General features: G+C 43.7%; 2 protein-coding genes across 2 annotated transcripts; both read left to right on the top strand.

The window, feature by feature from the left end:
- The first annotated feature begins 6809 nt into the window (after positions 1-6809).
- LOC113018454 (homeodomain-interacting protein kinase 1-like) lies at positions 6810-9570 on the top strand. Its single transcript, XM_026161516.1, has one exon. It carries the CDS (start codon positions 7111-7113, stop codon positions 9391-9393), a length of 2283 nt encoding a protein of 760 aa, XP_026017301.1. The 5' UTR covers positions 6810-7110; the 3' UTR covers positions 9394-9570.
- Positions 9571-11031: 1461 nt separating this feature from the next.
- Positions 11032-15408, top strand: LOC113018457 (major histocompatibility complex class I-related gene protein-like). Its single transcript, XM_026161517.1, has 4 exons — positions 11032-11401; positions 11931-12209; positions 14029-14331; positions 14642-15408. The coding sequence occupies exons 1-4, from the start codon at positions 11032-11034 to the stop codon at positions 14671-14673; spliced, it is 984 nt and encodes a 327-aa protein (XP_026017302.1). The 3' UTR covers positions 14674-15408.
- Positions 15409-23456: the final 8048 nt, after the last annotated feature.

Here is a 23456-nt window from a genome sequence, read left to right as displayed (position 1 = left end):
CCTTCTGGGTCTTTGCCACAAGGCGTCGCTGTTGTCCAGTCTGCTTAACAAGACTATTCAGCGATCATATATTGGCCAATAAGCCACAAACAAAAATAATATTCAACCTTCCTACTTCCTGTGGCAGCTCAGCAAGTTCATCTGCAGGACCTGCTGGTTATTTGTTTTACACTGCCGTTATCCAGTCTGTACTTTGCACGTCTGTACAGGTCCAGGGTAAGGAAACAGATAGAAAACATCTCTGCAGACCCCTGCAGACATAAACTGCGCCAATTTTCAATTTAGGCAACACTGATGAAAACTTTGAAACAACGCAATGTTAAATCATTCAGTAGTTTGCATAGTTTCACAAGACTTTCTATGGTTTCTTATTATTACTGCAATTTTAAAAAAAAAGGTTTTGTATGTAAGAACTGCAGATTTAAGTGTTTCCATGGTTACAAGCGTGCTAACTGGAGAAACTGGAGGAACAGGGGGAGGGACACGGGTTGGTCACTTACTGTCGGTGGACGACGACTTGTTGATTCACATTTCTGTAAAGAAAAGGAATAATAGTTATGACCTTAAAGATAGAGAAACGATGAAGTTGTGTTTGCTGCTTATCTTCTGTCGTAGTTTATTTGCAGGTAAGAAAAATATTTTATCTCTAACAGCAGTAACCTGACCTTGAGCAGCTTTTACTTTCATTGTACTTTAAAGCACTTTTGACATTTTTAATTGAAGTTTAGAAGACAGTTTCTGGAATAATAAGAATATGAAACAGGACAGAATTTTCTTATTAGTACTGAAAAAACAGCTCGGTGTATAAGACACACACACACACACACACACACACACACACACACACACACTCTTCACTTTACTGGATTTTCATCCGTTTCTACAGCCTAATCAAGCTCTTATTTTATGTTCACACTCTATATACCCTCTGTAACTCTACTAATTCTAATATAAAAAGAATGCACCCTCAGCACAGAAAAACAGAAAAGTCAGTGATGTACTAATGTAGCAAAAATAGGAAACATTAGAACTGTAAATGTTTTCTTCCTTGTCTGCAGATTAACAGTCCACAGGTTGGGTGCTTGCACTCTGATTCGTTCCCTGGAGATGAAGGAGAGAGAGCTCAGAGGACAGCAAGATGGAGGAGTGAAGGAGAAGGTGGTGCAGCTCAGTGTCCAATCAGGAGTGAGCGGTTCTTTCACCACCTTCATTGCTGTCAACAAAGACAACAGAGAGGCGATCCAAGGACCTCTGCACCGCAGACATATTCTACCACCCTGTGAGGTTTGTTTAAAGCAAACAAAGCAATACCATGAAACTGTTAACAGCAGGATGTCAGAGTCAATAGAGAGGACTCAAAAGAGCAACTTCAAATCAAACTATTTATGTAGTAGGTGTTTCTTTGCCAATGTCTTTCCCCTGCATTAGAAAGTAATAGGAAAAAAACTAAACATGAGAAGAATGGCAATCCTGCAGCGACCAATCAAAGAAGACTGTAATGGCTGCATTGTAAAGAAGTGAGTGAAGAAAGCTGATTTTTTTTTTAGTTTTTCTGAGATATGCAGAGTTTTAACGAACAATTTGAACACTATTATTCATTTACATTATTTGTTCTCAACAGAGATGGGCAGTAATGCGTTACAAGTAACGAGTTACTGTAATCCGATTACAGGCACTTGCCCTGGTGGCCATTCTTTCAGTGGGCATTTCTCAACAACAACTACAAACACTAGTGAAGTGAATGGGCATTTAATTAAATAATGAAACATTTAATTCAATAATTAATGGCATATTTAATTCATTCATTTTGTCACTCCTGGCCCTCCACACCTCACTGCCATGATTGTTTGTCAAAGTCAACTTTATTGTCGATTCTGCCACATGTACAGGACATACAGAGAATAGAAATTGCGTTACTCTCAATCCCTAGATAAATAGCAAATGAACATTTAAATATATTTAAATATAAAAGTGATTAAAAATGCAAGTAAAATAATTAAAAAGTAAAAATTTAAATAAATACAATTTTACATATAACAAGAAAGCTATATAATGTACAATATAATGGGTAAGTGACATTGAGTGTAAACCAGGCAGAGTAGTGCAAATAGGCAAATAGTGCAAATGGAGATTTAGTAGTGTACGGTAAGAGAAAGTGTAGGAACAAAGTCTTATGAGGTAATGGCAGTCCAATGCTCCACAAAGTGACTGGTAACTGGTGCAGGCCAGTGAGTGAATCAGAGAGTGTGTGTGTTTGTGTGTGTGTGACAGAGTTCAGTGAGACCGTGGAGGAGAGAGGGGAGAGGGGGCAGAATCGGGAGGGAGTTAAGCTTCCTGACAGCCTGATGGATGAAGCTGTCCTTCAGCCTGCTGGTCCTGGCCTGGAGACTCCGCAGTCTCCTCCCTGACGGCAGCAGCTTGAAGAAGCTTTGCATTGGGTGCGTGGGATCAGCCGCTATGCAAAGGGCTTTTTTAGTGAGACGGGTGCTGTAAATGTCCTGGAGGGAGGGGAGAGAGACACCAATGATCCTCTCTGCAGCTCTCACTATGCGTTGGAGGGTTCTATGACAGGACGCATTGCAGGCTCCAAACCACACAGTGATGCAGCTCGACAGGATGCTCTCGATGGTGCCTCTGTAGAAAGTGTACATGATGGGGGCTGGTGCTCCTGCTCTTCTTAGTTTGCGGAGAAAGAAGAGACGCTCCTGTGATTTCTTGGCCAGTGCTGTGGTGTTGTACGTCCAGGAGAGATCCTCTGTGATGTGCACACCCAAGAACTTGGTGCTGCTCACTCTCTCCACAGACGCTCCGTCAATGGTCAGAGGAGCATGTTGGGTGTGCATTCTCCTGAAGTCCACAACAATCTCCTTCGTCTTCTCCACATTCAGAGAGAGATTGTTGTCAGCACACCACGTGGCCAGGCGTCTCACCTCACTTCTGTAGTCGGTCTCATCCCTGTTGCTAATGAGACCCACCACCGTTGTGTCGTCCGCAAACTTGATGAAGAGGTTGGAGCTGTATGATGGAGTGCAGTCATGGGTCAGCAGAGTGAAGAGGAGGGGGCTCAGCACACATCCCTGCGGGGCCCCCGTGTTTAAAATGATGGTGCTGGATGTATTACTGCCAACCCGTACTGCTTGAGGTCTACCGGTGAGGAAATCCAACAGCCAGTTGCACAGTGAGGTGTTGAGCCCCAGCTGGACCAGTTTTTGAATGAACTGTTGGGGGATTATGGTGTTGAATGCTGAACTGAAATCTATGAACAGCATTCGAACATATGAGTCATTTTTGTCCAGGTGTGTGAGTGCCGAGTGGAGTGCAGTGGAGATGGCATCATCGGTTGAGCGGTTGGGCCGATAGGCAAACTGGAAGGGGTCCAGGGAGGGGGGCAGGACAGTCTTGATGTGCTGCATGACTAGTCGTTCAAAGCACTTCATCAGGATGGGAGTAAGTGCAACAGGACGGTAGTCATTAAAGCAGGAGGGAGATGACTTTTTTGGAACCGGAATGATTGTGGTGGCTTTAAAACATGTGGGGACGACAGCCTGGATGAGTGATATGTTGAAGATGTCTGTGAAGACATCAGTGAGTTCCACTGCACAGTCTCTCAGTACACGACCAGGAATGTTGTCAGGACCCGGAGCTTTACGTGCATTGATCCTGCTGAGGGATCTCCTCACGCTGTCCGGTGACAGAGTCATCACCTGGTCACCAGGAGGGGGTGGGGTCTTCTGTGCAGTGGTGCTGTTTTGGACTTCAAAGCGAGCAAAGAAAGTGTTTGTGTAGTTATTGGATTCTAAAACTACTAGAATAGAATAGAAAACACATAAGATGCAGTCTCTGTTTTTTCTTCACCTTATTAATTTGAACTGAACTGAAATAAATCCGTTCTTTTCTGTATGGTAATGACTAGGACCTGTCCCAGCTGTCTCTGGTGGATTCAGTATTGTCTCCAATGTTTCTGATAACTTCCAGTTTGGGAAGTTTCCCATGCAGGTGAGGAATGCAGTGACTGACAGACTACCCCTCCTTCATTTAGGACCCATGCCAAACACTGAGTAAAGACTTCCTTGCATTAAACCTGCATAGCTGTTTTCACATTTATAACAAATCACCTAAGTGACCGGCAGTGATCGTATAGTGCTCTGAGTTGTTGCCTAAACAAGCCCTCTTCAAATCGGAGTTACAGCAGAGAGAATATGGCACTGAAGCAATGATGACAGCTTTAATAACCTATTTTATCTGCAATTATTCTTGTATGAAATTCTCTTAAAGTAGCAACTGAATTTCAACCAACTCAGCTAGCTCTGCATATTTTATTTCCTCTGTTAAAATAAAATGTGGCGGAGCCCAGCTGTAATTGTACCTTGCATTAATATGGTGTATTATTGATGGTGACACAGCACTGCTTAGCATGTCGTCCTGAATCTCAGGTGTGCCAATGACCTGTGCAGTATATGAGGCACTAAAATCCTGGTGGATTTCTGGGATACGAACAGGACGGAGTCATGTGAGCTCTATCAATATTGCACCACTTACATCTCAGACCTGTATGTATGTATTTATGCACTGAAATCGCGCTGTAATATCCAGTTAACTGTTCACATTTGTACTCTGTTTTTCCATTTATTATATTTTTTTCATTAATTTGTCTGAAAAAAGATCCACGTAGTAACCAAAGAGAGCCTAAATCAATGGTCTCTAATAGCAGCCAAATTATAAGAGCTTTCATTAGTGATGGTGAGATGAAGCCTTGTGATGAACTGAAGCTTTCCATCCAACTGGTCGACTCATGGTTCGAAGCATTGTGACGATTCATTGGCTCTACTGCACCATCAAGTGGACGATTAAAGTCAGACAGGCTCAATGATTATAATGATGTGATGTGTAAACCTCTAAACTTAATAAATAAATTGTTTTCATGGTTATTTATCCCGAATATTGTCTCAGTATGTCTGATACAAAAGAGAAAGTGGAAACTATCAGGACAGAGTTTTGGTATGATTGTGTAACTGTGTAATCATGCTTATGTACATCTGGACAATGACACAAACTAGTGTGTGGTGCTTCACTTTTTAATAAACTAAAAGACAGAAATCAGATTATAAGATCTGTGGTGTTGTTGATTATATTATGGTACTTATCATTTGTGATATTTATTACTGTGTGCATACTTTATTAGGAGAGATTAGATTAAATGTTGTCAGACAAATATTCTCTTCCTTGCTGGTTCCATCGAAGGAGAAATGTTCAAGTAAGTATGTAACTGGGACATAATCCAATTCCACAACACAATGTGACGGGGAATCAGCTGTGTTTTGCTGCCCAATTTATTTAGAATCTGGTGCAAACCGGCGAGCCAGTTCCTGAATCAGTCACGTGGTACGGACTGCCCGCGAGGCCTCGAACATCACTGCATACGTAATCAAAGCAAGCCTCGATACGCGCTTTACAAAACTACCACGAGATTACCCGACACACGCTTCAAAGCTTCGACACACAGGAGACATCACTACTGCACACAGCCTTCACACGACAACAGGTGCACCACACTGCTAAGTGTGTTTTGTGTTTAGAGTTTTGCTAAATGGGAGACTGAGCTTTGAATAGTGTTTAAGATTTTGGCAACAGTGGGACTGATTTGATGAAAGAGTTTTCATAGTTGACAGTTTAGTTTTTACAATGGGGTTTAGTGTTTTAGCAATTCAGAAAAAACTCTAATACACCTGTGCTTTTCCCAGCAACTGAGGCTTTTACCCTGCACAGTTTAAGGTATGATAAAGCACTGACCTTATAAATGGCACAAAATACACATTTTAGCTGGGAGCTGGTCATTCACAGGGGAAAGGCTCCATTGTACAACAACAACAACAGTAGTAATAGTAATAATAAATTATTATTAGTCAGGCAAGTATATCATATACCAAACATGCTTCCAAACTAATGACATTTTTTGCATTCTTCACATCAGGTCAAAATGTACTTTTTTTTAAAAAGTGACTGGCACTGCGGAAATGGATCTACAGCACCACTTAAGAAATTTTAAAGAACTTCTAACAACTTATTTACAGCTTGAAATACGTGTATGACATTTATTACACACAGATTCAGTGAACCCAATCCAAAGAGGAAGTCTGGAAGTCCGCCATTTTGAATGTAAAATGACATTTTGGCACAGTTTTAGTGTTTTCCAGGCATCGCTGGTTTACACATTCGCCTGCAAAGTGAGAGGTCACTGGTTAAATTCCATTTGGTTACTTCAGGAACTTTTTGGGGTTACTTCAGAAAGGGACATCTTCGTCAAAGCCATGTTTGTGGTGGAATTTTGATCATTTATCACTGGACATAAGATTTTCATCTCTAAAAATGTATTTTGTCCAGTCTGTCCCAAACTTCACACTTTTGATGACAGTCTGGCGACGACTACATGCCAATATCTGGTCACACATGGTGCCACAGTTCTCATATAACATTTTAATCAAGACTACCCCACTGTGATTGAAGTATTTCTTGCAAAACAATCATAACCAAACAAAACCTTTCCTGTTCTGTAAATGAACAGTAGGACAAAATGATTACTAGTCATTGCGGAAAGCACAATTAATGTTTTTGTTTACATCGTTGGAACGAGGAAAAATTCCCCCACCACAAAAACAGAAATACTCATGAAAGCAACCTGTAGTGCAAACACGAGGGCTGAATTTATTACTTCCTGCACTAGAAAGCTGCCGATGTTGCTGATATGGATAGATCACCAGTCTTCCTTGTCTTTATCTTATTATCTCCTGTTGAGATGTTGCAGCAGAAAATGCAGCCTGGCCTGTTGAAACATTGTTTTTTTTTAGTGTTTCAACTGAAAAAATAGAATGCCTTTGATCCAAATGGAATGCATCTTGTGAAAAAAGGTGACATCTTGTGACATCACAAGATGATGACATAGATCCTTTGTTATGTCATCATCTTGCTGAGAGAAAAACCCTTAAGTAGGAGCTTTGCTCTGTTAAACTTTAATGCTCAACGGACCTTGACCTGACAGCAAGCAAACCCTTTTTGGAGAGTTTTGAGAGAATTTTACTTAGCAATTCACCGACCAAGCCGACACATTTCACCATGTCAGCTCACCCATCCTTCAGCTCAAATGAGCTTGGATTAGTTAAAGGGAGCATTTTGGGAAAGCACTACAAGGTAGAGGCTTTCCTCGGAGAAGGGGGCTTTGGTATTGTAGCCAAATGTCGTGATACCATGACTAACCGAGCTGTGGCTATTAAAGTGAACAAGAGCCGCCCTGATATTCTGCAACAGGCGAAATTGGAAATTTTCATCCTGGAGCAGCTGCGAAGGTTGGATTCAGATGCCGCCAACATTGTTCAATGGAACGGCTTTTTTCACGACGGAGAGCGGGTTTGCCTGAAATTTGAACTCCTTGATCAATGCCTGAGGGACTACATATGGGACCGGAAAAACCACTGTCTCCCCATAAGCGAAGTCAGGCCAATTTTAGGTCAACTGACAAATGCTCTGTCCCACCTGGGTTCTGTGGGAATGGTGCACGCTGACCTCAAACCTGGAAACATCATGGTTGTAAACCGCCACGAGTCTCCCATCAAAGTCAAACTTATAGACTTTGGCCTCGCATGTCCTGCGTCTGCAGTGATGCCTGGTGACCGTGTGGGGACGGTTGGTTATTGTGCACCTGAGGTTATGCTTGGCCTTCCTTACAATGAAGCAATTGACATGTGGTCTCTGGGGCTGGTAGCTGTGGAGCTTGCTACAGGGCTGCCACTCTACCCTGGAAATGAAGACTATGATGTTTTGAAATTCATCATAGAGACTCAGGGTCAGCCACCAGATCATGTTCTAGACTCTGGCGTCTACACTGAAGACTATTTCATTGAAGACAAAGACAAGCAACAGCGCTGGACATTTAAGACTGACCAACAATTTCAGTATGAGACAGGATATGAGTCCCTGGAGACAAGATGCATAAAACTGACGCGTCTGGATGACCTTGAACAAATAATAATGTTTAGACGAGGACCAGAAGCTGGCCAACGCTTATTTGTCAGCTTAATTAAACAGATGTTGGCCTTGGATGCACACCAGCGGATAACACCCTCGGAGGTTCTCCGGCATCCCTTTTTCAGCCCTAAGAGTTCCCTGTGCATTGACATGAGTGCTGAAAGATCACAAAACCCTGTGGTCTTTCAGCACCCTTCAAACTTGGAAAGCAAGAGATCACAGAAAATCAACTGCAGTTTTCAAAACTCGGTTGAATTTTCTCATCAAGTATTCGTCCACACATCAGCCAGTCCATCATTCAGCTCAGATGAGCTTGAATTAGTTAAAGGGAGCATTTTGGGAAAGCACTACAAGGTAGAGGCTTTCCTCGGAGAAGGGGGCTTTGGTATTGTAGCCAAATGTCGCGACACAACAACCAACCAAGCTGTTGCCATTAAAGTCAACAAGAGCGACCCTGATATTCTGCAACAGGCACATGTGGAAATTTTCATCCTGGAGCAGCTGCGAAGGTTGGATCCAGATGCCGCCAACATTGTTCAATGGAACGGCTTTTTCCACGACGGACAGCGGGTTTGCCTGAAATTTGAACTCCTTGATCAATGCCTGTGGGACTACATAGGGGACCGGAATAAACAGGGTCTCCCCATAAGCGAAGTCAGGCCAATTTTAGGTCAAATCACAAATGCTCTGTCCCACCTGAGTTCTGTGGGAATAGTGCACGCTGACCTCAAACCTGGAAACATCATGGTTGTAAACCGCCATGAGTCTCCCATCAAAGTCAAACTTATAGACTTTGGCCTCGCATGTCCTGCATCTGCAGTGATACCTGGTGACTTTGTGGGGACGGTTGGTTACTGTGCACCTGAGGTTATGCTTGGCCTTCCTTATAACGAAGCAAGTGACATGTGGTCTCTGGGGCTGGTGGCTGTGGAGCTTGCTACAGGGGTGCCACTCTACCCTTCGGAGAATGACTATGATTATCTGAAATTCATCATAGAGACTCAGGGTCAGCCACCAGATCATGTGCTAGACTCTGGCGTGTACACTGAAAACTATTTCATTGGAGACAAATACAAGCAACAGCGCTGGACATTTAAGACGGAAGAACAATATAAAGGCTCTGTTCCAGGGACAGGACATGAATCCCTGGAGACAAGATACATAATACTTACACGTCTGGATGACCTCGAACAGCTAATGATGTTTAGACGAGGACCAGAAGCTGGCCAACGCTTATTTGTCAGCCTAATTAAAGAGATGTTGGCCTTGGATGCACACCAGCGGATAACACCCTCTCAGGTTCTCCGGCATCCCTTTTTCAGCCCTGGCCTCTCTAAAAGGTTCCCATGTATCAACATTGAAAGACCATACTGAATCAGTCTCCAGCATGGCATCTTCCACCCTGGACAAAAGTGATAAAAATACAAACTGGGGTTGGAAAATGACATTAACAGCAAATTACAATGCAAAAATTAATTAAGCTGCTCCAAAAATGATCACTTTGGCTTCTTTTTTTTAAATTTTCACTCCCCCCACCCCAACCAGTCGTGGCAGAGGGCTGTCCCTTCCTGAGCCTGGCTCTGTTGAAGGTTTCTTCCTTTTTAAAGGGAGTTTTTCCTTCCCACTGTCGCTAAATGCTTGCTCATAGGGAAATCTTCTGATTGTTGGAGTGGCCAAAACTCTAGGGGAAGTAGCAATTCTTGTGAAAATTTAAAAAAAAAAAGCCTACCAATCTTCAAAGCGCAGCAGCGGACACCTTACCATCACATCAGTCCTTCAATCAGACCTAAAACACCACCTTTACAGAAATAAATTCCATACAAATTGGAAATAAATTGTGTTATAATTGTTGTTTTTGATTGTTTATAAATATATAGAGCTACCCTTCAGCCTCCTAGTAGACATACCTGTGTTATGAATGTGAAACTCCTCTGATTTTCAGAAAAGTTGACCTCTGACCTTGAAGTCAAGGTCATTGAGATTTAAGCTTCACAGAGATTTTCAGTAGATGCAACCATGGTATTGACTTGAAAATTCTACACTATCAAAGACTTAGGTGCCCACAGCACCTCGCCATATACAAAAGATTTTTCTATTCATTTATGTATTATTAGTTTATTTATTTCTTCATCTCGCTCTCTCTCTCTTTTTTTTAATTTCACCTTTCTGTTGCGATGCTCTGGACATTTCTAAACCCCACAAGTTCAGCCTCAATTTTCAACCCAATTTTCCTATACTTTCACTTGAACACGTCCAGCCTTCACCTCTCACCGGTCCTCGTCCCCTCTTCTCACAGCTTCCTGTGTGGCCTCCCAAATCAAACACAGGCCCAAATCAGCCATTTCTTCTTCTCTGTTCATTCACTCTTCATCTTTTCAGTCTTTTCTTGGCGGTTAACTCCCAGCATGGCAAATATGAACTCACACAGTCCAATGCAGTGCTTTCACACAGTCATGTCACTGGTACACTTTCCAGCTTGTAATTCAGAGCACATGTTCCATTAACATACATGCTGCTGGACCCTTCAGTGTTTTAGGTCAGTTTTACTGTCTTCTGCCTTCTGTTAATTCTTCAAATCTACGGTGTTGTTCTGTCTGTCTTCTGTCTTCATCAGGAGATTGACTGTCCTTTAAGCTTCTTCTCAGGATAAGGACAGGATGAGAGGTGAAGCTGTAAAGTTTCAGCCAAAGCCTGGCCTGTTTGTCGTTCCAATTATGTTAATCTATCATTTTGCCGCTGTACTCATCTGAGGTTGAGCCAAGTCCATGGGCACCTGTATTAACACACTAAGACATTTATTTAATATCATTTTCATTACTATTTCTTAGCACTTTCACTCTCTAATTCCTCTGTTTTCCTTTTGAAAAGTCTCTCACAAGCTCACAAGCTATATTCAGACTTCCTGCCAGACACACACACACACACACACACACACACACACACACACACACACACACACACACACACACACACACTCCTACTCACATCACTTTTACAGATTCTCATACGAGAATGCGTTCACCAAATCATACTGAATGCATCACATTTCACACTCTATTTGTATGTTTTATTGACTTATATACTAACAATATAAACATTGTTCGCCCCACAGAGAGACACTCACTGAAGTATTTCATCACGGCATCTTCTGGAAACCCAAACATCTCAGAGTTTATGGGTATTGGGATGGTTGATGGCGTCGAGGCGGGTTACTGTGACCTGAGAAACAGGATATTGGAAATAAAACAGGACTGGGCGAAGAAAATAGTAGACAAAGACCCTCGGCAGTTACAGTATTACACTCATGTGTGCTTTGAGAATCTGCCACCTTTCTTCACAGATACAATGTCCACTGTGAAGCAGGATTTCAACCAAACTGGAGGTGTGATATTTTATGTTATTCCTTACACCAGTCAGTACAAATTATACAAATACCTACACAAAAATGATTTAAGTAAATTAATTTTGTTTTTTTTTAATTTTGTAATTAAAGATCTTAAATCTTGAAAATTTACTTCTCCATTGAATCCAGGAATCATCAAACCTTGTAGATGTGAACATACTTAAAACTGTGATAAAACAATCACTTATAATCACTGTTGTTTGTCCTGCCCTTAACAATTGTATCTTAACAGTTGTTCTGATTCTTATAATTTGTCATCTAGATGTCTACTCCTGGGTTAAATTAGTTTCTGTCTCTTGTCCTTCATCTTTTATTTTTGAGGTATCACATCAAGTTAATTTGTACATGTTACAGCATTTCAGCTATCTTCCTTTAGTCATGCTAATAAAAAGTTGACAGATCAGCTCAGATCTGAGCATAGCTCAAACCTTGAAAAATAGCACTGATTCATGAAATGAATAATATTAACAGGTTCATTTTAGTGTGTGTTTTGTTTCTCTTTCTTCAGGTGTCCACTTTTTACAGAGGATAGATGGCTGTGAATGGGATGAAACCACTGGCAAGGTGACCGGATTGACACGTTTTGGGTATGATGGAGAGGACTTTATTGAGCTTGATCTAAAGACACTGACATGGATCGCACTGAAACCAGAGGCTGTCAATACCAAAATAAGATGGGATGCTGAGAGAGCTCAACTGAGAAACGATCAATACTTTCTCAATGTGGTTTGTCCAACTTGGCTGAAGACAGTTTGGAACACTGCAAGAAGTTCCCTGCAGAGAAAAGGTAAAATTACATGACCCAAAGCATTTTCATGGATGCAGTAGTCTGCAGTGTTTTTATATTATATGCAGTAGTTTATGTTAAAATATATGTATAAAAATAGTTATCTCTGAAAAAATGTATAGGTTGACTATTACATCCTCAGCCTAGACTTAACAGGATTGTAATTTTCCATTCTTTCAATCCCAAGATTCCTGAACAAAGTTTAAACAACAGTTCTCAAACCTATACTAACAACCAAAAAGCAGGAGAAAAAGGATTTCGTCCAAAGAGCTTGTCACTCCCTTTAGTTGCTAGATTCTGATCATGCTGCCTACACAAACATTTTATTCAACTTTTACAATATTTACTGGCTCACTTTGCCTCCCAAAGAGATATGGAGAGGTAAAGGGGGATGTCATACAGATGCTACAGACAGATGAAAAATAAAAGTAGCAGTAACAAGTAAAGCACAAAGGACATGGAGAGCGCCAGAAGGTCACACAGAAGGTAAAACAGTGTGACACCTGTGAGGCTCAGGGAGAAGACTATATCCACACAGTGTGGAGTGAACGCAGGTGAAACCAGTGAGGGTGTGGCAGACAATCACACAGGAGGGAAACTAGACACAGGTGCAGACAATCAGCGAATCAGAGGTGGGAAGTAAAGCCACAGGAGACAGGCAACCCTACTTTTCACGTTTCCAGACTGCAACTGATTGACTCGACCGACTCTTCCCGTTGTGTCTTACTCCCAGTAGAGATCTCAGGGGAGCAGAAGCAGCAGGCATTTATCAATATAAAAAATCCTTCACTCAAAGTGGAGTCAGTGTGGGAGGGTTGGGCAGACTAACATGATAGGGAAGGAGGTGGAGAGCTATAACAGCAGTTATGGAGTTGAGCGATGAGGAGGTATATGGGAGTAATACAGAGGTAAATGAGCAGCAGGAGGTGGTGAGAGGAGGTGGATACTGGATGGCCAATGACAGGAAGAGAAACAAGGAGCAGGAGGCTAGGCTGGAAGGTAGAGACAGTAAGAGTTGGGAGGATGTGGTGAAGAAGCCACAGCTGGAATCCCTTCTTGTGTTGAGCTTCCAGGGTAATGGAGAAAAACAGGTGGAAAAGGCGACAAAGCTTGCGAGTGTAGGAAAAGTCAAAGTGTAAAGAAGTGTGAAAGTTGGAGTGCAGAGAGTAAGTGGGAGTAAGGAGATGATAACAGGAGTCCCCTTTAGTGTTAACACAGCAGAAATAGTCTAAGCTTGCGTAACTGTGGAGTACAAAAAGAATGATAAGAGGGTCAGAGAAACGTGTAGGTGGAACATAAAAACTGTATTTAGTGTTTATAAAGTATAAATGTGAGGGAATGTCTCAAGACCTATAAAGTGGTTGAGTTTCGGCACCTTGCCAAAGCACGTGGAGGCAAGAGAAGGTCTTCAGGATGTGGAGATCATGAATGGAAAATGTGGGGCTGGTGTCAAACCAAAATGCTTGAACTATGGAGGAGAAGGTAGTGCTGCCTACTGAGGATGTGAGACGATGAAGCAAGAGGCTGATTTCCAACATTGGACAACCTTAAACCCATTTCTTTTGTTTTGGTACCTCCCACCAGAGGTCCAAGTGGAGCTGTGGAGCAAGCAGGTGTTTAACAAAATAACACATTTCTGTTTCATAGCCTCAAGTTAAAGTAATGTCAGTTAAATATGACGTGTGGAAATACTGCAAATTGCGTTTTTTCCTTAACTGTTTGCATTTCCTTTCCTTATCTGTTTTTCTTTCTCAACTTTCAATACTACTTTCATCCACGTTCACTCACTCTACACAACTTCTATCTTCCTCCTGTCCAGTTCTTCCATCAGTGTCTCTCCTCCAGAAGACTCCTTCCTCTCCAATCAGCTGCCACGCTACAGGTTTCTATCCTGGCAGAGCTGTGATTTTCTGGAGGAAAGATGGGGAGGAGATTCATGAAGATGTTTATCTTGGAGAAATCCTCCCCAACAATGATGAGACCTTCCAGATGAGTGCTGACCTGAGCATATTATCAGTCACACCTGAAGACTGGGGAAGGTACGACTGTGTCTTTCAGCTCTCTAGTGGTGAGGACATCATCACAAATCTGAATGAAAGCATTATCAGGACCAACTGGAAAGGTGAGAAAAACATTTGAGTAATTTAGTTTGTTGATACTGTGGATTGTCTAAAATGTGAGGCTTGAATCTTTCTTCCTGGCTTCTTTTTTCATTATTATTATTACTTTGGGAATAACTGATGGAGATCCAAGCTGGGCTGGAAAATATGTACATTCTTCGAGGCTGTTAGTGCTGTTAATATTCTTAAGATTAAGAAAAAAAACTTATTTTTTTAGTCTGTGAATTAAAAAAGTTCCACTAATGTTTCATACAAAAGCCATTCCACGATCAGTGGACTAACTGAAATTGTTTTATTTTTTTAACCCTCCAGTTCCTGTCAGTGTCACTGAACTCTCTGTGTGACTGAATCAACATCACGTAGACAAACACAGCACCCTACAACCGATGATACACCCCTCCAGTTAGACAAGTTTAGGGAACCGAAGATTCATGGTTATTTTATTAGTGATTTTTCTAAATAACAGTTTTTAAATTTCTAGTAATTTTCAATACCATCATATGATCATTCAGTTGTTACTGAAAGAGACAAGTCAGAATCTATAATATCCATTTCAGTCAAATTAATCTATTTCATCCATATTAACAACTTTTAGTAGTTTTCAGTTTGAGTTTCAGAGCTCAGAAACATCGAACTGTCCCGTGTGTCTCCAACACTGCCTGTTCTCCTGTGTGGGTATTAAAAGGTCGCTCTACATTTATTATGTTCTTAAGTGTCAAACCAGAGCCTGACCCACTGCTTTCAGCTGGATCAGCTGGCCAAAGGTTTTTGGCAGTGTCATGCAACACTTTGCTTAAAGTTGTTTTATTTTCCAATAAAATGAATTTATGATTTTTTTTCCCCAATGTTATGAGTGTATATCTGTGTCACGAGTGTGTATCTCAATAATGATATGCAGATAAGATGCAATTATGCCCCTTCTGGCTGCCTTGATAATTATTTTATTCAACTTAATGTCAAATATGACAGCCTCGCAATCATTTTCAAAATTTAGTGATAATCATCAGCCAGAAAACTCAAAGCATAAAAATGTGACAGAAATCAGGGATTTTTGGGGGGATACTGTCCTGTGTTTTGTTGCTCACATAAAAATGGTTTTCAGTCATGTTTCATTCAAATACAAATAAATAAAAATGATAAATCTCTTAACTACTGTATTTGTTTTCTTTATTGACTTTTTTTTAAAAGCTCTACTCCCTCAATTCTCAAAAATTCTAGAAAAACTTTTTAATTCAAGATTAGAAAAATTCCTTGAAAAACATCAAATAATAAATGTTGGTCAGTATGGTTTCAGAACGCAAAGAACCACTTCAATGGCGATAATTGAGGCAGTAGAAGAAATTACTGATACACTGGATAAAAATAAATATGCAGTTGGTATTTTTGTTGATCTCAGAAAGGCCTTCGACACAATCAATCACTCAATTTTATTGGATAAATTGGAAAGATATGGTATTCGAGGGAAAGCTGGTAACTGGTTAAAAAGTTACCTAACAGGTCGGGAACAATATGTTAGCATAGGGCATTACCATTCAGAGAAACTTGGTATTACATGTGGTGTTCCCCAAGGGTCAGTGTTGGGACCAAAACTTTTCAATGTATACATAAATGATATTTTTGATGTTTCTCAAGTACTTAAACTCGTTCAAACACACGTTAAAGTCCGCTTGGCGCGACACTACCGAACAGAGGCAGTGGGACTAACATTGTGTTCTGGACCTTTCTGGAAACATATTTGAATTCTCGAGACTGAATCCATAGACCACAGAAACAAACGCAGCACTACACATTGATTTTAAGATGTATTTTTAAAGCATTCTGTGAAAATAGCTTGTTGCGGGGTGTGGTTGGTGGCTCGGCCAGAGTGGAGGAGTGGAGTGGCAGGTTCAGGGTGTGGTGTCAGGGACACTTGTTTGTCACAGCCAGCGAGCATCTTCTAATCATGCCTTCCCTATTTCAGTAGCAGCCAGGCCAGAGAGAGGAATCTGCTGCTGGAGAAGAGCACCGGAGCCAGAGCAGTGTGCATTGGAAAGTGCCACGAGTTACAAACTTTGTTTGATTGTGTCAAAATAAAAGTCACAGTCACATAACACAGTCACAGTCAGGTCCTTTTGGGATTAGAGGTCTTCTCATTATTTAGAATTTTCAGCTTGTAAACAGAGATGACTAAAGCTGCCAAACTCTGGAACAGTCTTACTGAGGTCAGAGTGTCTCCATCATTAGTGTTTCATATATCTTTTATAAGACTTTTTTTTTCATTTGTTATGGTTTTGTGTCATTGATTTGTTGTAATTTTTTGCTCTGTGAAGCACTTTGCAAGTAAGAGCTGGGTGAATTACATTATAAATAAGGAAAATTGAAGAAAATATTTGTATATTTCATATTCTAAACTTTAGCTCGTATTAAGAAAATTAAGCTAAAGAAGGCATAAATACACATTTTTTGAATTGTGTTCACCTTTATGAAAAAAGACTGAAATGTTTTTATTTTATTTTTAAAATCGTGTCTTTAATGCTATTTGAGCTAAAGGATCTGTCATGGTCTCCGCTCCTCGTCAGCTGACAGCCGTCAGGTGTTTTGTTTTTGTTTACCTTTCTCTCTCACCTCTGCTCTCCCTTTCTCTCTCGCCCTCTTCCATTCTCTCTTTCTCCTGCCGGGGCGGAGCTCAGTATGGGCTCCTGCCCCTGGCCTACGCACCTGGAGGTGATCAGCACATCTGTCGCTGATCATGAAAGATTGGAACCCTGCTCTACTCGTCGCTGGATCGTTGAGTCATCAGCGTCAGTCGTCCTGTATTTTGTAAAGTCAGTTTATGAGCATGTCTGAACCAGGAGACTAATGGGGTTTTTTTTCTGCCTGTGCATAGATTGCCTCTGGACTTGTTCTTCCCCTGTGCCTGGCGACTGAATGGGAGCAAGAGAGATAAAGGAGAAGAGATGTGCTAGGACTGAATGGAAACTTTCCCTTCCTGGACTCCTGCCTCTTTCACTCCTGGACCCTGGAACCCCGGCCCCTTTTTCCTTTGACACTATTATGTGTATATATGAATTCCACTGTAGGAAACACTGTAAATAAATGCACCTTTTGAAGACACTAGTGGTCTGCGCGTGAGTCCGATTTACGAAACCTGACAGAACGATCCAGCCACAACATGGACTCAGCAGATCAGAATACCATCGGTCAGGCACTGGCTGCCCAAGAAGCGGCGCTGACTCGCCACGAACAAATGTTACATCAGCTGCGAGGTGAGATCGCTGCACTAACTCAAGCTGTTTCCGGTTTGACTACGCCAGGGGGAGTACAGCCAGGGACCTCCCAGCCGGCTCGCCCTGCCCAGCAGGAGACACTCGCGGCGGCTACGGCCGGTCCCTCATCGGCAGCCACCCCATCCTCTGACGGTCCTCTGCCTTCGCCTGAGCCCTTTTCAGGGGAGACAGAGAAGTGCTCTGGCTTTCTGGCCCAGTGTTCATTGATTTTCCGCGAACAGCGGCGTTTTCATAACAATGACGGGGCAAAGATTGCGTTCTTGGTACAGATGCTTCGTGACCGGGCTTTGAAATGGGCCCAGGTCGTGTTAAACTCCAACCCGGAGATCTCTTTTGAGAGGTTTGTGATTAACTTTAAGACTGTGTTTAATCAGGGCTCTGGAGTCGAGGCTGCGGCGCTCCGCCTCCTTAACTTTAAGCAAGGTAAGCGGAGTATGGCAGATTATTCAATCGACTTTTGGATTTTGGCAGAAGAAACCGGCTGGGGACCGGATGCGCTCAGGAGCACATTGTTAAATAACATCCGGGAAGATCTGAAAGATGAATTGATTATGCGGGACCTACCCACTGCTTTTGACGAATTGATGTCGTTATGTATTAAGGTGGATGAGCAGCTACGAGCTCGTCGGCAAGCACGGAACTCCAGTTCCCAGGAGGCCGCAGGGCCGCGATGGGCGGAGGCTTCGGCCGATTACCGGTCCTCCCGGACATCAGGGGGCGCCGACGGAGAGGTACAGCCCATGCAAATCGGCAGCTCTCACCTAACTGCTGCAGAACGTCAGCGACGCATCACGGCCGGTGAGTGTCTGTATTGTGGTAATAAGGGACACATGATTGCCTCCTGTCCGTCGCGAGCAAAAGGCCGCGCCCGCCAGTGATGGTAGGAGTACTGGTGGGCGGTTTGAATCAGGATAAATCTCCTCCACGTTTAGCCCTGCCGGCTAAGCTTCTGGTCCATTCCGAGTGTCATTCACTTTCTGTGCTTATTGATTCTGGAGCAGAACAAAATTTCATTGACTCTGAACTAGCTAAACGACTCTGTGTGACTGTGGACTCACTACCCCACGCCTTACGCGTCACGGCTTTATCAGGGCAGCGCCTCCCCGACATCACACACATCACTGAACCGCTCACCCTCACACTGTCTGGCAATCATTCGGAGGAGATTAGTTTTTTTGTTTTTCACTCCACTCAGACGCCGTTAGTTCTCGGTCATCCCTGGCTCCAGCAACACAACCCCACGATTAATTGGCAGAAAGGAGGCATTACGGGCTGGGGAGAGGAGTGTCATATGACTTGCCTTAAGGCTGCCGTACCTCCTAACAAATCTGTCACCGGCCCAGAGCCACCGCGGTCTTCCGACTTAGCAGATGTGCCGTCTGTTTACCACGATCTCGCTGAGGTGTTTCGGAAGGACCGAGCCCAGTCGCTGCCACCCCATCGGCCCTATGACTGCGCCATAGACCTGCTGCCGGGAGCTCCCTTACCAACCAGCCGCCTCTATAGCCTCTCGTTGCCGGAACGGGAGGCTATGGAGAAATATATAACTGAATCTCTCGCTGCCGGCATTATCCGGGCCTCTTCCTCACCCGTCGCAGCAGGTTTCTTCTTTGTGGAAAAGAAGGATAAGACCCTCAGACCCTGTATTGACTTTCGGGGACTCAATAACATTACGGTCAAGAATAAATATCCACTGCCTCTGCTCACCTCCGCTTTCGAACTTCTCCAGGGCGCCGTCATTTTCAGCAAGCTGGACTTGAGAAACGCTTACCACCTGGTCCGGATTCGGGATGGCGATGAATGGAAGACGGTGTTTAATACCCACCTTGGACATTTTGAGTATCTGGTCATGCCGTTCGGCCTCACTAACGCACCTGCAGTATTCCAGGCTCTGGTCAATGATGTTCTAAGGGACTTTATTAACCGATTTGTGTTTGTCTATCTAGACGACATTCTGATCTTCTCTTCCTCCCAGGCGGAACACGAGACCCAGGTCCGGCTGGTGCTGCAACGCCTTCTGGAGAACCGGCTGTTCGTCAAAAGCGAGAAATGTGAGTTTCATGTGCCCTCGGTTGCCTTCCTAGGGTACATAATCGAGCGGGGAGATCTTCGACCCGACCCTGTGAAAGTCAAGGCTGTTGTGAACTGGCCAGAACCAAACAACCGTCGCCAGTTGCAACGCTTCCTTGGCTTCGCTAACTTCTACAGGAGATTCATACGGGACTTTAGCAGGATTGCCTTACCATTAACTCAGTTAACCTCTCCCAAGCTTGCTTTTCAGTGGAGTGACGCTGTCCAATCAGCCTTTCAGGAGCTCAAGAAACGGTTTGCTTCAGCGCCCATCCTGGTCCAACCTGATACCACTCTTCAGTTCGTGGTAGAGGTCGACGCATCCGACTCAGGGGTGGGGGCCGTCCTTTCCCAACAGAGGGAAGGTAAGATGCACCCTTGTGCCTATTTTTCCCGTCGTCTCACCCCTGCAGAACGTAACTACGACGTGGGCGATCGGGAGCTCTTGGCGATTAAGCTCGCCCTGGAAGAATGGCGGCATTGGCTGGAGGGCACCACTCAACCCTTCGTGGTCTGGACCGATCACAAAAACCTGGCCTACCTTCAAACGGCGAAACGTCTCAACACTCGACAGGCCAGATGGGCCCTGTTTTTCACCCGTTTTCACTTCTCAATCACCTACAGACCCGGTTCCCGAAATGTCAAGCCGGACGCTCTCTCCCGTCAGTTTTCCGCTGCTGACGAAAAGGCGGATCCGGATTCCATTCTGCCGGCAACCTGTACTATTGGGGTCATCACCTGGGAGATCGAGGCGGCCATCCGGGCGGCTCAGATAGCCGAACCGGATCCGGGAGGGGGGCCCGTCCACCGACTCTATGTTCCGCGCTCTGTCAGATCCCAGGTTCTGCAATGGGCTCACACGGCCCGGTTCTCATGCCACCCAGGGATACATCGCACCGTCAAGTTTCTCCAGCGGTACTTCTGGTGGCCCTCACTCACCCAAGATACTCGGGAATACGTCACTGCTTGTACGGTCTGTGCCCGAAACAAACCATCGAACCAACCCCCGGCGGATCAGCTCCATCCGTTATCCACTCCTTCCAGGCCATGGTCTCACATAGCACTGGACTTCATCACCGGGTTACCTCCATCAGCAGGTAACACTGTCATTCTCACCATAATCGATCGTTTCTCTAAAGTGGCTCATTTCATTGCTCTGCCTAAGCTTCCCACAGCTCTAGAGACTGCACGCCTACTCGCCACTCACGTCTTCCGCCTGCATGGGATCCCGGAAGACATAGTGTCCGACAGAGGGCCTCAATTTACTTCTCGGGTCTGGAAAGAGTTCTGCAACTCCCTGGGCGCAAAGGTCAGTCTATCCTCGGGTTATCATCCTCAGAGCAACGGCCAATCCGAGCGGGCCAACCAAGAACTGGAGACCGCCCTGCGCTGCGTCGCCTCCACCAATCAAACCATCTGGAGTGAGGAGTTGCCGTGGATCGAGTACGCCCATAACAGCTTGACTGCCTCTGCCACCGGCCGGTCTCCATTCGAAGCTTCCTTGGGATATCAGCCTCCTCTTTTTCCTGCTGTGGAAGGTGAGCACTTTGTACCCTCCGTCCAGGCTCATCTGCGCAGGTGTCGCAGAGTTTGGCGGGCAACTCAAGCGGCCCTACTGCGCACGAAGGAGAACAATAAACGCATCGCAGACCGGCACCGGACTCCAGCACCCGAATACTCTGTCGGCCAGAAGGTATGGCTTTCTACCCGCTTTGTTCCGGTCAGGACTGAATCTAAGAAACTTACACCCACCTTCATTGGCCCTTTTGAAATCTCCGCCTTGGTCAATCCTGTCTCTGTGAAGTTAAAACTCCCTCGCAATATGAGAATCCATGATGTTTTCCATGTTTCACAACTCAAACCTGTCCGGTCTAGTCCTCTGTGCCCTCCTTCCAGGCCCCCTCCTCCCGCCCGGCTCGTGGATGGCTTGCCGGCCTACTCCATCACTCGCATCATGGACTCTCGGCGCCGTGGGCGTGGCTGTCAGTATCTGGTTGACTGGGAGGGTTATGGCGTGGAGGAGCGCTGCTGGGTCCCTCGGGCGGCCGTTCTGGATGTGCCCATGCTCCGGGAGTTTCACCGCCTGCATCCGGACAAGCCTGGTGGGTCGCCGGGGGGCTCCCGTTGAGGGGGGGGTACTGTCATGCTCTCCGCTCCTCGTCAGCTGACAGCCGTCAGGTGTTTTGTTTTTGTTTACCTTTCTCTCTCACCTCTGCTCTCCCTTTCTCTCTCGCCCTCTTCCATTCTCTCTTTCTCCTGCCGGGGCGGAGCTCAGTATGGGCTCCTGCCCCTGGCCTACGCACCTGGAGGTGATCAGCACATCTGTCGCTGATCATGAAAGATTGGAACCCTTCTTAAGAGGGCGAGTCTGCTCTACTCGTCGCTGGATCGTTGAGTCATCAGCGTCAGTCGTCCTGTATTTTGTAAAGTCAGTTTATGAGCATGTCTGAACCAGGAGACTAATGGGTTTTTTTTTTCTGCCTGTGCATAGATTGCCTCTGGACTTGTTCTTCCCCTGTGCCTGGCGACTGAACGGGAGCAAGAGAGATAAAGGAGAGGAGATGTGCTAGGACTGAATGGAAACTTTCCCTTCCTGGACTCCTGCCTCTTTCACTCCTGGACCCTGGAACCCCGGCCCCTTTTTCCTTTGACACTATTATGTGTATATATGAATTCCACTGTAGGAAACACTGTAAATAAATGCACCTTTTGAAGACACTAGTGGTCTGCGCGTGAGTCCGATTTACGAAACCTGACAGGATCTGCTGATATATGCACACTCATCAAACCTGCTGTTTTTGTTTTTTCATCAGGTTGACTTTTTTGATGATAAAAAGAATATTTAACAGCTGAATGTTTTTTTTAATTTCTCTGTACAAATATTAACATTAATGCACATATTTGCCACATATTTACAGTCACTTATCAAATAATCATTTTCAATTATTCTTAAGTACATATTTGGAAAAAGTAATAGCAATATTTAATTAAGGTCTTTAGATAACTTAAGGGCTTGCTGGTAATGTTCCATCAAACTGAATATTTTAACTTTTGAAGAAATCAGAAAGGAATACAAGAAAATTAAGACTGAAAATGTTCATAAAACAATTGATGCTGACTCTGATGACCTGTTAATTTCCATTCTGAATTCTGTGGCTCATCTGTTATTGAGTTCTGCATCCACTCCATTGGGTTCAGAATACAACTTGCTGGAGAGCAGCTCAAAGTCCTTAAGTCAATGTCATTTCTCAGTTGAATATTCTCTTCAAGTATGTCACAGATATGTTGACAACAGATGTTATCATAAAAACAACAAAGTACAGCGGTACATTTATATAACTTACTTTTTTTGCAGAAAACTTTCTCAATTAAATGAAATCTTTAAAATGTTTTGATGGTGTTCTCCTCCAGCCTGTGAGATTAAAAGGACTCAGTGAATTCATTCATGCTTGAAAGGCAGCCAGACATTCCTGAATTCTGCCCCTCTGTATTTCAGCTACTGTGAGCTCCTAGAGTGACTCTTTAGTGTCAGGAGCTACAGTCACATACAATTAATTTTGTGTGTTGAAATCCTCTTCGTGGTCAAAGCGGTGCATATTAGGCCAGTCGAATCAAATTCAGTACATTTGTTTTTTTCAAATCAGTTGAAATTTATTTATTTAGTGCCAATAAAAAACAACAGCCATCTCAAGGCATTTTATATTTTAAGGCAAAGACCCTACAATAATACAGAGAAAACAAAAAAATAATCATATGATCCTCTTTGAGCAAGCACTTTGGCAAAGGACAAA

Source organism: Astatotilapia calliptera, unplaced genomic scaffold (assembly GCF_900246225.1).
Source record: "Astatotilapia calliptera unplaced genomic scaffold, fAstCal1.2 U_scaffold_89, whole genome shotgun sequence".
In the NCBI taxonomy this organism is placed as follows: Eukaryota; Metazoa; Chordata; class Actinopteri; order Cichliformes; family Cichlidae; genus Astatotilapia; species Astatotilapia calliptera.
The sequence above is the reverse complement of the archived record's forward strand: the minus strand, read 5'-3'. Positions and strand labels throughout refer to the sequence as shown.